Here is a 12926-nt window from a genome sequence, read left to right as displayed (position 1 = left end):
GGATTTTGGCAACATGCAAATTCACAAATTTATAAAATGTATCCTTTGAAAATAAAGAGCTTGTTTGAAACCAGCAGTTAAGAGCAATTACCAGAGCACATTTTCCCAATGAGGGTCCCTGCTCCAAGCCGGGGCGGGCAGGAGCCAGCTGTCCTGCTGAGGGCTCTCTGTGCACAGAGCAGAAACCTGGAGTGAGGGCAGCAGCCCCTGTGCAGCTCAGGGGGCACGGAGCAATCTGCCCCTCCTCAGCCTCTGAGGAACGCTGGGCAGTGAACAGGAAAGCAGAGAAATATCCAAAGGCCAAGCAGGTGCTCAGTGATCTATATTGGATCAGCTGCTTGGAGGACGAGGTGATTCCTGGGTCCAAGGCCAGCATGGCAGCCCAGTGCTGGCATTGCACAGTGTGGGGCTGCTGCACCCACAGCTCAAGGGGATGATGCCCGTCCCTAGGGGGCAGGGGCTGTCGCTGTCACTGCTCCCCTTTGCCAGCAGCGGTAAGAGAGAAGAGATGCAGGGGGGGAGGCAGCAGTGGCAGAGCCGTGAGCAAACGTGTCCCAGTCCAGCCCCTCGCCTCCTGCAGCGCCCTGTGCAGGCGTGTCAGGCACCGTCACTCCCTGGCCGTGCATCTGCAGCGACCAGACTGGCCTCGAAAGGGACACAAACACTGCAGGAAAACCAGAATGTGTTCAGAGGGAGCAAAGCCCCAGCCCCACGCTGCAAACTGCTCTGCTCCAGCCGCTGCAGGGGAGCTCTGTGCGCTGCTCTGCCTGCACGCACAGAGCTGGTTAGAATTCTGCCGGCGCACACGCAATTAGGGCAGAGCACATGGCAGCAGCTCTGTGAAGGTTAACTGCTCTGAGGAGCATTCCTGCCGTGCCAGAGGCTCGGCCGCTGCAGCTTTAACACCCCTGCTATTCCCAGCAGCAGGAGCTGGCCGTGCAGCGTGCTGCTCTCTGTTTGGCAGCACTTACAGCGTGCCACCGGCTGCACACAGGGCACCCGACCCCGGGGCTGCAGGCCAAGCCTCCCTCACCTGCACAGGGCAGCTCAGCTCCTGCCCCAGCAGGCAGAGCAGCACGGGGGGGATTCTGAAACACAGCACAGTTTGGGGTAAAGCCTTTCTGTATGCACGTCCCAGAGCCACAGTCATTCTGGGCTCTGCGTGGCCAGCGTGTCCTGAGGACAAACCGTGGCTTCCAGCTTTATGCTTAAAACTGTGCAGCAAATGCTGAATCTGCTTCTCCTCCTCTTTTCCTTGATCGCTGCTTCCCTGTTTTCTCTCCTCAGGGCCAGCCCATCCATCTATTTGTCTTTATTGTGCACAGAGTTAAACACAGTCCTTAAATGTGGCAACACTTCCAGATTATTAGCTCTGCAATTTCTTGGCTCTCGTTTATTATGGTAACGTCATCTGAAGGGGCAGTTGTAATTAACATGTTTGTTTGTGCTTCTTTTATAGCCCCCAGTGTGTTTGTTTTATACAAACCAAACCAAACCAAAAGCGCTGGGGCATTTGGTGCTGCTGTGGCGAGCACACACCATGTGGCTGTTGTCCTGGCTGCAGGTGGGTCGCCCCCCATCCTGCCCATGGCTGTGCAGTGGGCACGGAGCAGCGCTGCTGGGGGCAGCACCTCCCACTCCCCCACGCCCTGTAGGACGGCAGTGGGCACCCAAGGGCTCATCCCTGACCAGCTGTGGGTCTTGCTGTGATGTGCATAGCCATAAAAGCTGCTTCCTTCCCACAGGGCTGTTAAATTCAGGTACTGGATTCCCCAGGGAAGCTGGTCTGTAATTCTGCAGCATCTGCAGTCCCCAGGTGCTCCTATCCCTCTTAAATTTTTTTTTCTTAAAGGAATAAATACCTCAAGACACACCATTCTGACTGATCCTTGCTCCCTTCGTGCCGCTGCTGCTCGAGTGGCTGATGCAAGGCGTGCATGAAGCACCAGAGTGCTCTGGACAGAAGGCAGGCTTGCAGGCCCCTTGGCATTGGGAAGGCAGCTGCAGCAGGACCTGGTGCACGGGGATGGCTTTCCCTACAGAGGCTGGCCAGCAGCAGCATGCTGGCCCAGAGACAGGGAGAGCTGCAGCCCTGCAGGCTGCACTGCTGGTGCCCAGACAGGACTGCTCAGCAGGAAAGGCTCTGCAGCAGGACAGGGGCAGCCGAGGAACGCCAGCCTCTTCACCCAAAATGCTGAGGACACTGGCAGCCCTGTGGCAGCAGCAAACCCACCCTCACTCTCTCCTTGAGACCCCTCATCACCCCTGTTCTCAGCAGAGCAAGCCTAGTGGGCTGGACGGCACCAGCCGTGAATGCACAGATTACAGAGGCGTTAAAGCCAGATGATGCCTTTAGCAGACAAATAGGAGGTGACAGTGACAGGCACATCTAGCAGCCTGTGCCAGTCCTCTGCTTCTGCTCCAGGCTTCAGCTGTGTTATTCCTGAAATGGGTCTTCCTGGGGCCCAGCACTTTGACGTCAGCCTTACTGTGGCTGTCGCTGCCCAAGGTGCTCTCACAGAGCCATTTCAAGCCTATCCACGTTATTTCCTCACCATATGCTTGTACTAAAAATAGTTGCAGTAGAGAGGGATAATCCTGCAAGGCCATGGGCATGGCCATGCTCCGTTCTGACCCGGGAGAGCTGCCCAGTGCCGTGGGTGCCTCCCCGGGGCAGTTGCTGCCCTTGGCACTGAGGCCGGGCTGGGTGAGGCTGGCGCTGGGCAGCAGGCAGGCCCTGGCTGTGGCACAGCCTCCAGCCCCCGCGCCATCTGGCAGCACAACAGGTGTCACCGGGGCTGTGACACTCCTGCAGGGGACTCCATGTGCGTCCCTTGCAATGCAGCTCATTCTGTGATTCTGTGATCACTTAAAAGCCCCTGGCTGGCTATGATAATCCTTAACTGGTGGCACTGGGACAAGAATTTACCTCTTCATTTTCTTAGACATAACTGCTATCTCACTGCAGTTTCATTTTACAATATGGTAATATGCTATCCAGGAAAATCTTGCTACATGCTAATTTATCCAGTAGGCAAATTCCTTTTGGCTAATAAAAGTGCTTGCACAGGAAGCTCAAAACCCAGCTGCAATTAATTATTGACAGAGCATGTGAATTAGAGATAAAAGAAAAGTCATTCTTTCTCACACACAAGATAGTAAATAAATTTAATTATTGTACTAGAAGCAAGGGATCTTATTCTGTATTAAGTTTTATTAGCTGAGACATTTAAAAGCATGTCATCATAACAAAAAGGTCCTGTGTAATCCGAACTGCGGCGCTCCGTACACGGCTCGGGAGTGAATAGGCTTAATTGAGCAAATGGGAGCAGATGGCTTCTGAGCAGGCAGGTATTGTGCAGGTTTAGTGTCAATTAGCTTTGGTGTACACACGCCTGTGGCAAATTGTCTGCATAATGTGTCACCAAGGCTGCTGTTACATTTTGGGTGCCCACCGTGGCCGGGGCTGAGAAGAAGCACAGCCAGAAGGGCTTGGGTCCCTCCTCCTGCATGTGCCATCACACCTGCACCAGGTGCCCAGCCCTGCCTGCCCCTCGCTAACCCCTGCTCTGCTTTGGCACAGGAACGTGATGCCCAAGACCCTGGAGGGCCAGATCACCATGGAGAAGACGCCCAGCTACTTTGTGACCAACGAGGCCCCGCGGCGCATCCACTCCATGGCCAAGGACACCAAGCTGATCGTGGTGGTGCGCGACCCCGTCACCCGCGCCATCTCGGACTACACGCAGACCCTCTCCAAAAAGCCGGAGATCCCCACCTTCGAGGTGCTGGCCTTCAAGAACAGGACCCTGGGGCTGATTGATGCCTCCTGGAGCGCTATCCGCATTGGGATTTATGCCCTGCACTTGGAAAACTGGCTGCAGTATTTCCCCCTCTCCCAGATCCTGTTTGTCAGTGGTGAGAGGCTCATCACTGACCCAGCTGGGGAAATGGCCAAGGTCCAGGACTTCTTAGGCCTCAAGAGGATTGTGACAGAGAAGCATTTTTATTTTAATAAGACAAAGGGGTTTCCCTGTCTAAAGAAGCCAGAGGACAGCAGTGCTCCCCGGTGTTTGGGCAAATCCAAGGGTCGAACTCACCCCAAAATAGACCCAGATGTCATCCACAGACTGCGGAAGTTTTACAAACCCTTCAATGTCATGTTTTACCAAATGACAGGCCAAGATTTCCAGTGGGAGCAGGAAGAAAGTGATAAGTAGAACCACAAAATCAGGAAAAAATATTTTTTGTTTTTGGGATGTGAAGCATCATTTGAGACCCAAAACTCTCTTGGGGCCAGAGGCTCATCCCTGTGTGTGACAGGCTCTCGTGCTGCCAGGGCTGCAGCAGAGGTGGCCCCAGGTGTGCAGTTGGAACTGCTGTGTCCCCTCGGGCTGCACTGGGCTCTCCCCAGCGCAGCACTGGGGCCAGGGCAGGTGGGAGGAGGAGGAGGAGGAGGAGGCAGGGGGAGCGCGGCTCCTTTAGGGTGAGGGGCACTCTGTGTCAGCGTGTCTCTGCTGGCGTCCCCCTGCAGCCAGGCAGGCAGGTCCAGACCTCCTGCCCAGCAAGAGGGTGGCTCCCAAATCCCAGCGCTGGGACAAACCCATAGATTTGATTTCTCCTGCCCTGCACTTTAGTTTTGCCCAAACAGCAGCATCAGATCTGGTAAATTCAGGCCTTGTGCACTCACATGCACGCTGGTCTTCATGTGTGGAAGGAATAAAGCCAGTTATGCTGCAAAGGAACTATGTACAGGAACTTCATTTGCACCAAACGTTTCAATTACTTCTTGCACTAAAACTAGAATTTACCAAGTGCCACAGACACCTGGTCTCAATTCTCCTCTGACTGATGGGTGCACCTCCACTGTTGGAAGAGAGTTGTTCCTCCTTTGCTGAGATGCTCAGTGAGATCAGAACTGGGATCCCCCCAGGTCTCCATCCTCCTGGGGGCTGAACGAGCACTCCAGGCTTCCACTGCCCAGCCAGGCTGCCAAGGCACAGTGTGGTGCCCGGTGTGGTGCCCACGCAGCTCCCCCTGGCCAGGCTGTGCCATGCCCTGCTCCCTGCCCCATGGCTTGGAGCCATGTGGGGACCGAGGGGCAGGAGGGCTGGGACAGCCTGGCACGGGCTCTGACAGGCAGCACCCCTGGCACTGCCGTTTGTTTGCATCTTGAAAATGCAATCCCCGCTGCTTGCTGCGGACAGCTGGGGTCGCAGAACAGGGAAGCAGCCTTCATCTGACTTCAGAATTACAAAAGAGCAATTGATTCCCAGGGCAAGCACCGCTCAGCGCACAAAACATGTGCTTTCTAGTGGAAATGACCAAGTCACCCAAATTTGCAAATCCTGGTAGAAATTATAGACTAAACGTCTATTCCCACTCGATCCCCCAGTGTCACGAGAGCTGTTTGCTGGGCCAGCAGAGAGGAGCAGAGCTTTCACACAAGTGCACAGCTCCACCTCCACTGCTGCAGAAACCAGGCAGGGGGGAGCAGAGGTGAAGCAGAGCTGCTGCAATGGTCCCTTGTGTGGTGATTTCTCAGGGCACTCAGACACTGCTGGCAGCTCTCTTTGCTCTGATGAGGGTCAAGGCTGCCTGCAGCTCGGGTGCAGCCCCATGAGAGCCCCCTGACACTGGGCAGAGGTGCAGGAAGGGGCTGCTGCGGGAGGACCAGGACCCAGCTCTGGTTCAGGTGAAAGAACTCCCTAGAGCTCCAGCTCAGCAGATGAAATCACTGTTGCATTCACTGGGTGAGAAGCTGACTCAGCTCAGGGTTCCAGGGCCTGTCGTGTGGCTCACCATGCCATGGAATGGTGCCGGTGCCTTGGACTGCATGAGAAGAGCTGAAGCCATTTGCACCATTCACCGCGTGGCCCGTGCTGGAGGGACACTGCGAGGTCCCTGCTGCCACCACGCCAGTTCCCATCAGCCTGGGCAGATGTAAGAACTGCTCCTGACATAGCACAGTTTTCACTAACCCACAAACTCCCAAAATACCACAGGAAATTTGGAAGTATATAATAAGAATAATCTTATGATGTTTCACACATTATTCAAATATCGGAAACCTGTGGTTGCAGGATTTGGTGCAAGATGCTGAATGGAGGCCAAGGGGCTCCAGGCCTGGTGTGCCCCTCAGCAGAGGATGTCTGGGAGTCTCTGCCTGTCCCTGCAGCCCAGCGTGGAGCAGGGCTGGGCATGGAGCTGGCACTGGCTCTGGCTGCCTGGCACAGGGGCTCAGGGCTGGGCATGGAGCTGGCACTGGCTCTGGCTGCCTGGCACAGGGGCTCAGCTCGGGGCTGGGGGCTCCTGGGCGGGCTGGGGACCCTGTGCCCTCCTCACTGCTGCCCCCACACTCCCTGCTGTCATTTCTGCCATATATTCAGAGTTTATTTTTTATACCAGACGCCATCTCCAGCTGGGCAGGAGCTGATGGGCGCCCATGGGAGAGGAGACCCTGCTGCTGTGCCCTGGGTGCCTGCTCCATGGGCACGCAGCGTGGTGGCACAGCGCAGTGCAGCCCCCAGCCCTGTGCCCCGGTGCAGCTGTGGTGCTGCAGTGCTGCAGTGCTGCAGGGAGCAGGGCCATGCCAGCACCCTGCACTGGGGCACGGGCACTGGGCTGGGCTGCGGGTGGTGTTATTTTGTTCTGCTCTTTGGAAATGTGCCCCATGCATGCCCCACTGCAGCTGGGGCTGGATGGGGGGATTATTTTCTATCTGGCCAGAGAGAGGCCTGCCAAATGAGAGTCAGGTTAATAACACTTTTTTTAAAAAAAACTATTCAAATGTCAGCATTAGAATACCCAGGAAATTGAATTTTGTATTTGGTTTCAATTAGCAAAGCATAAATTATATTTAATTTTATACACAGACTGAGTGATTCATTGTTCTGGAAAAGCTGGTACTTTCTGGTTCAGAGACTGGAAATGGAGAGTGGGTCTGTTCTGAATCTTCTTGCTGTGCTGTCACTGCCTCCCCAGTGCGTCTCTGTCCGTCAGTGTCTCTGTACCTGAGCGATGTGACTGTCCTGAACTGAACCCTGGAACCCCCAGCACTAAACAATAAATCATTGTAGCAGCTGCATTTCTTGCCTCCATTTCTCCTGGCCCCTCAGCAGCACCAACACCCCATGAACAGGAGCCACAGCAGGACAGCACTCGCTGTGACCCCAGCTCACTTGGCTGCCATGACCCCAGCCCAGCTGGTTCTTGTGACCCCAGCTCACCTGGCTGTGACCCCAGCCCACCTGGCTGTGGCCCCACCTGGCTGTGGCCCCGCCCACCTGGCTGCCCCGCAGGCCGTGGCCCCCATGGCCAACAGGGCTGGGCACGGCAGGTGCTGCAGCCAGGACCAGAATGAGCACCAGGAGCAGAACGCCTGGGCCAGCCTGCAGGTCCTGGAGGGGGGAGAGCTCTCCTCACTGACCTCTCCGTTTGGGGTTCCCCTCCCAAGGCCACAAAGAACAAATCCCCGAGCAATACCTGGGAGATTTCACTGCTGCTGATTAAGGATAAATCAGTGGCTAATAAAGAGAGAGAGGTGAGGGAGGGCTGGCTGCCAGGGTAAGAAATTTGGAGGAAAATTTTTTAATCTTATTTTGTGTGCACAATTTCCCACTTGTTTAAAAAAAGGTTATTTCACAGCATGGTCCTATTGTGTCATCTGATAAAAACCACAGAAAAACTTTTATCGACAAAATTAGGAAGTAGTGAACTATAAAATTGCTAATTATTTTCTAGTAAATTTACTTTTAAATAACTTTAGACACCAATTACAGGCACCATTAAGCACCATTAACACTGGGTATATTTACCAAACAAGGATGGAATACTTATTCAAATCAAGATCATTTTGGTGTAGATTCTGCTGTTTGGAAAGCAGCCCCCTCTCACCAGACATTTAAAAAGCCATCAGAAGATCCATCACACCTCGGGTTCCTAACCTTTGAGTGTTGGTGTGGTGCAATTCAACCCTTGCAGGAAGCACCTGTGAACAGGAGCTGTGTCCCGAGGAGCTGCCCCAGCCCTGGGCAGTGCCTGTGCTCTCTGCAGTGCCCGCACCCTGCTCTGGGCAGTGCCCGCAGCCCTGGGCAGCGCCCTCAGCCTGTGCTCTCTACAGTGCCCTCAGCCCATGCCCTGGCAGTGCCCGCAGCCAGTGCCCTCGCCCCTGCCCGGTGCCGGGCAATGCCGGGATGAATGCCAGCCCTCACCCTGTAATGGGAGGTTGCCAGGCAGCTGTCAGAGCGCTGGCTGCAAAGCTGCCACCTGCTCCCACCTTCCTGCTGTCATCTTTGACATCCTCATTATTTATTAACTGCCCGGTACCCAACAGGCTGCCGCTGAGGCAGAGATGCTCGGATTATGCAGGTTCGATATGCTGCCTGCCTCCAAGGTCACGTCCTCCAGGATGTCTTGCAAACCAGATTGAAGAGGTACCAGCAAAGATGCAACATGTTCTGTATTGCTGATGCCAGATTTCAAACAGAGCCCTTTGAATAAGGATGACTTACTACACAGCATCATGGAATTGTTTAGTTGGAAAAGGTCTCCAAGACCACTTAGTCCAACCATTCCCCTGGCACTGCAGAGGCCACCACGAAGCCATATCCCCAAGTGCCACATCTACATGACTTTTAAATCCCTCCAGGGACAGTGATTTCATCACTTTGCTGGGCAGCCTGTGCCAGGGCTGGACAGCCCTTTCCATGGAGAAATTTTTCCTAATATCCAATCTAAACTGGGCCTGATCCCTTGGTTATCTTGTATGTGCTGTGTGATGGAGCTCGAGGGGATCTGGTCCTTAAGCTTCCCCAACACCAAGGTCAGACTGACAGGCCTGCAGTTCCCTGCAGGAATTCTGTGCCCTTCAAGACTCCCAAGGAAATCTCTCAGCCAGGCTCCTCAACAGCAAGGAGGCAGTTCTGATGGCCCTCCTCACTCCCCAAGAACACAAATACTCTCACTTTGGGTTCTCTGTGCCCAAGATGGGCTCTGAGCAGGTGGTGATACCAGGCCATGCTGCTCGCTGCTGCTCCCAGTCCTGTGTGCAGCTCGGAGCATTCTCTGCAGCAGCGCCAGCAAATGCAGGGCCCAGAATGTCGGGTGAGAGATCCTGCACAGCTTCCACACGTGGGACCGTGGCTTTGTCTGTACCCCGAGCCCAGGGCATGGCAGGGCTGTTTGGCTGGGCACGTTGTGGCCCTGCAGTGCCCGGTTACAGCCTGGTCAGCAGGAACCACCCTGCCCCTGGCACTGCCCTCTGGCACCGTGCCCCTGCTCGTGCCCCTGCCAGGCCCCCTGGCACTGCCCCCTGGCACCGTGCCCCTGCTCGTGCCCCTGCCAGGCCCCCCTGGCACCGTGCCCCTGGCACTGCCCCCTGGCACCATGCCCCTGCTCGTGCCCCTGCACCCTGCACCCTGCATTGCCGGGCTTTGGCACCCTGTGCCACCAGACCGTGCCATCCTGGCACAAACAGTCGAACAATCTTTCACACCCCAGAAACAGCTGAACAATCTTCCACACCCCGCATTTCCTGGGACCCTGTGCTTGGGGCTTTTCATTTTGCTAACCTCAGACACTCTTCCTCTATGAGTCACTTGCTGGGAAAAATTTATGATTAGACAATTTTTGGTGCCTTTTAAGATGTTCTTCTAGCTTCTGGTACAGGAAGAAATATTTGAGGGTCACATCACAGTTACTTTGTGCCAGCAACAGGGATGTTTTGAAGTATTTAGCTGCAATATAAGGACTAATACCAAATCTCAGCACTTGCCCCTAAGTACTTTGCACAAGGACAGAAGCTGACAGATGTACCCACAGATTAACAGATTTCTGCTCTCACCTCTGCTGTCCCATTGCCCCACAGGGCCCAGAGGGAGGGTCACTGTGAGCACAGTCTGCAAGGAATGGGAATGGAGGGAACTGCATTTCTTGCAGCACTTCATTTGTGACTGAAGTCATTATGTGCAGAGAGACGTACGGGTAGCTGAAGGACAGAATTAATATAGTAAGTAATCCTCTCCCTTTAGCATATCTTTCTGCATGAAATAATGGTTTAATGTCTAACTTTTCTAGGCACATGCTTTTCCTCATAACAAACACTTATATGAGATGCAGCTATTTATGTTTCAAGGCAAAAAGTGTGGAGTGTAATGGACTCTACTCTGACTATCTGTCCATGAAGAAATTTCACTGTATCATGGGAAATGAAGAAAAACATTTTATTTGGAGGCAATTTCTTTCTTTTTAAGCCATTCTTATCTTTCTGCCTTGTTCTCTGTTGCAAAGGATATTTGCTGGCTCTGAGCTGCCTCTCCTCATCCCCAGCAGGGAGGCCCTGGCTGCTCCTGGGCACTCCTGGCAGCAGGCACAGGGCCTCGGGGGTTCCTGATGCCTCCAAAGCAGCTCTGGGTTCCTCCAAAGCAGGCTCTGGGTTCCTCCAAAGCAGCTCTGGGTTCCTCCAAAGCAGGCTCTGGGTTCCTCCAAAGCAGCTCTGGGTTCCTCCAAAGCAGGCTGTGGGTTCCTCCAAAGCAGCTCTGGGTTCCTGATGCCTCCAAAGCAGCTCCGGGGTTCCTCCAAAGCAGCTCTGGTCTCCAGGCTGTGGTGCCTGGCCGTGGCAGCCCTGGCTGCTCGGGCCTCAGTGAGGAGCTCCCGGCTCTGCTGCTCCTTTTCCGTCCCATAGGCTCAATCCAGGGCAGCTTGGGACACAGATCTGGCTCCCACAGGACCTGCCTCAGGGTGCTGCTCTCTGTAGTGGCCAAGGCTCATCCCACAAGCACCCAGACCACCAGGGAGGGTGAGGTTTTCCCTGGCAGTGATGCTGCTCAGCGCACTCATCCAGGTGATGCAGGAGATGTCTGTGTTAGGAAGGCAAACGGTACATCTGGCAATTTTCCACCCAACTGACAGAGATAAACAGGTGTAAATATACCCCATTAATAGTGTAAGCATCCTTCAGAGCTTCTGTGGAGAGGCTGTGGGGCCAGCATGTGGCAAGGGCTGGTGCTGCAGCCAGGGACCTGAGCAGCAGGGATGGCAGAGCCAGCAGGGATGGCAGAGCCAGCAGGTGTGACAGAGACACCAGGTGTGACAGAGCCACCAGGTGTGACAGAGCCAGCAGGGACAGCAGAGACAGCAGGGATGGCAGAGCCAGCAGGTGTGACAGAGACACCAGGTGTGACAGAGCCAGCAGGGATGGCAGAGCCAGCAGGTGTGACAGAGCCAGCAGGTGTGACAAAGCCAGCAGGGATGGTAGAGCCAGCAGGCCTGAAGCACCTCACCAGCAGAGGCAGAACCAAAGCTGGCAGAGGCAAAGGGAGACCCTTGCCAGGAGCAGAAGGGCCTGGGGAGCCTTGGGTGCCCTCTCAGCACTGCCAGGGCAGCAGCAGCACTCGTTGGGTGCCAGCTGAGCTGAGCCGTGCTCCCCTGGCACTGTGGTCATGCCAGCAGCTCACCCTGGCAGGTCAGCTCAGGTGTGCCACCAGGGACTGACGGTGATCCCTGTCCCTCTGTAGCACCCAGCAGTGATGAGCAGGCACACCTGGCTGGGTTTCAGCCCTAGCTCAGCAAGGGAAACTAATGGCAGGGCTTGCCTTGATCTAAGAAAGCTACTGCAGGATAAATTGCAGTTAATGAAAAGAGTGAGGAATAGGCAGGTCGTGGGGGTGACCTCACTCACCTCTTGAAGGATTTTTTTCTGAGAGAATAAGCAGTTGAGAGCAAGTCCTTTGTCAAATCCAGCTTTTTCCAGGGAATCTTTGCATTCCCATGACATGTGAAGCTGGAGGGCTGCATGTTGTGCCTGCATCAGAAACCTCTCCCTGTCCACTGCAGTGGCAGAGGATGGAGAACTGCTGCATTTTCTAAATGTTCCAAATTTACCTGTGAAGAAGTGTCTCATCACAGTTAATTCGCGCTAATTTAATCTAATTTCTCAGCACTGTGGCTGTCTGCTCCCCTGTCCCATGTTTTGGAGGCATGGTGGGTGCTGCTGGAGCAACAAGACTCCAGACCTGGTGGGTGAATGAGCTGCTAACAGCAAATGATCTCCTTGGAGGAGGGCAAGTGATTTACAGTGCTTTGCCCAAGTGCTGATGGTTTTGGCTGCCCTGTGGGCTGGCCTGCTTGTCCAGCAGGTATTTGCTGCCTAGCAAAGGTTTCCTGCTCAAAAGTTTGCTTTGTCTTAGAACACCACTGCACCCCTGAGACATCCGTGCCACTCCTTAGCCCTGAGCACCAGCCCAGCCCCGCCTGACACCAGCCCAGGCTGCCCAGACACTCCATCAGTGACTGCAGAGAGGCTGCTCAGAGCCTTTTCCAGTTCACCCATCCTGCCCGAGCTCGCAGCACAGCAGAGTCCTGCTGAGAGGGCCTTCACAGCTCCTGGAGAGCTGCAGGCACAGCAGCAAGCACTTGGCTCATCCATGTGGTCCAGGGCCACCTCTGCATCTCTGCAATATAGAAAAACAGTTCACTAATATTGTTTTCTAGCAAGATTTGATAATAAAATCGTAAGTCTGGTGTTTTCCTTCCAGATACAACAACTTATGTGGAAAAGTTGATTTGCAAGATTTCCGGTATAAGAGTTACTCTCAGAAAGGAAAAAACCAAACAAACCCAAGGCAGTGCTCCCAGAGACACATGCTAGAAATCTTCTAATGCCCCTGAGAACTGTGAGTTTTAACCCCATTCTAATATGGAAAATGTCTTTCCATATAACTCAGAGAGAATGGCTTGTGCCACCGGCTTGTCTGTTTTGCTGTCTTTGCAGCAGCAGAACTCTCAGAGCAGCCAGTCAACTCTTGGTCCTGTCAAAACTGCAGCACCCAGTTATTATCTTAAGCACAGAAAAGAAGAGCTCAGAGCAGTGTGAGGGGCAGCCCTGACCACGCACAGTCAGGCACTCCTGAGGGGCTGTGCCCACA

The 12926-nt window shown here is 54.3% G+C and overlaps 1 protein-coding gene across 1 annotated transcript in view; it reads left to right on the top strand.

Moving 5' to 3' along the window:
- The window catches only part of HS3ST4 (heparan sulfate-glucosamine 3-sulfotransferase 4), a 54874-nt gene extending 47787 nt beyond the window's left edge, over positions 1 to 7087 (top strand). The window contains exon 2 of the mRNA XM_074552726.1: positions 3584 to 7087. Coding sequence (XP_074408827.1) covers positions 3584 to 4220 — 637 coding nt within the window. The 3' untranslated portion in view covers positions 4221 to 7087. The remainder of the gene's footprint in view (positions 1 to 3583) is intronic.
- Positions 7088 to 12926: the final 5839 nt, after the last annotated feature.

This window comes from Zonotrichia albicollis, chromosome 16 (assembly GCF_047830755.1).
Source record: "Zonotrichia albicollis isolate bZonAlb1 chromosome 16, bZonAlb1.hap1, whole genome shotgun sequence".
Taxonomy (NCBI): Eukaryota; Metazoa; Chordata; class Aves; order Passeriformes; family Passerellidae; genus Zonotrichia; species Zonotrichia albicollis.
Note: the sequence above shows the minus strand (reverse complement) of the source record. Positions and strands in the feature narration are given on the sequence as shown.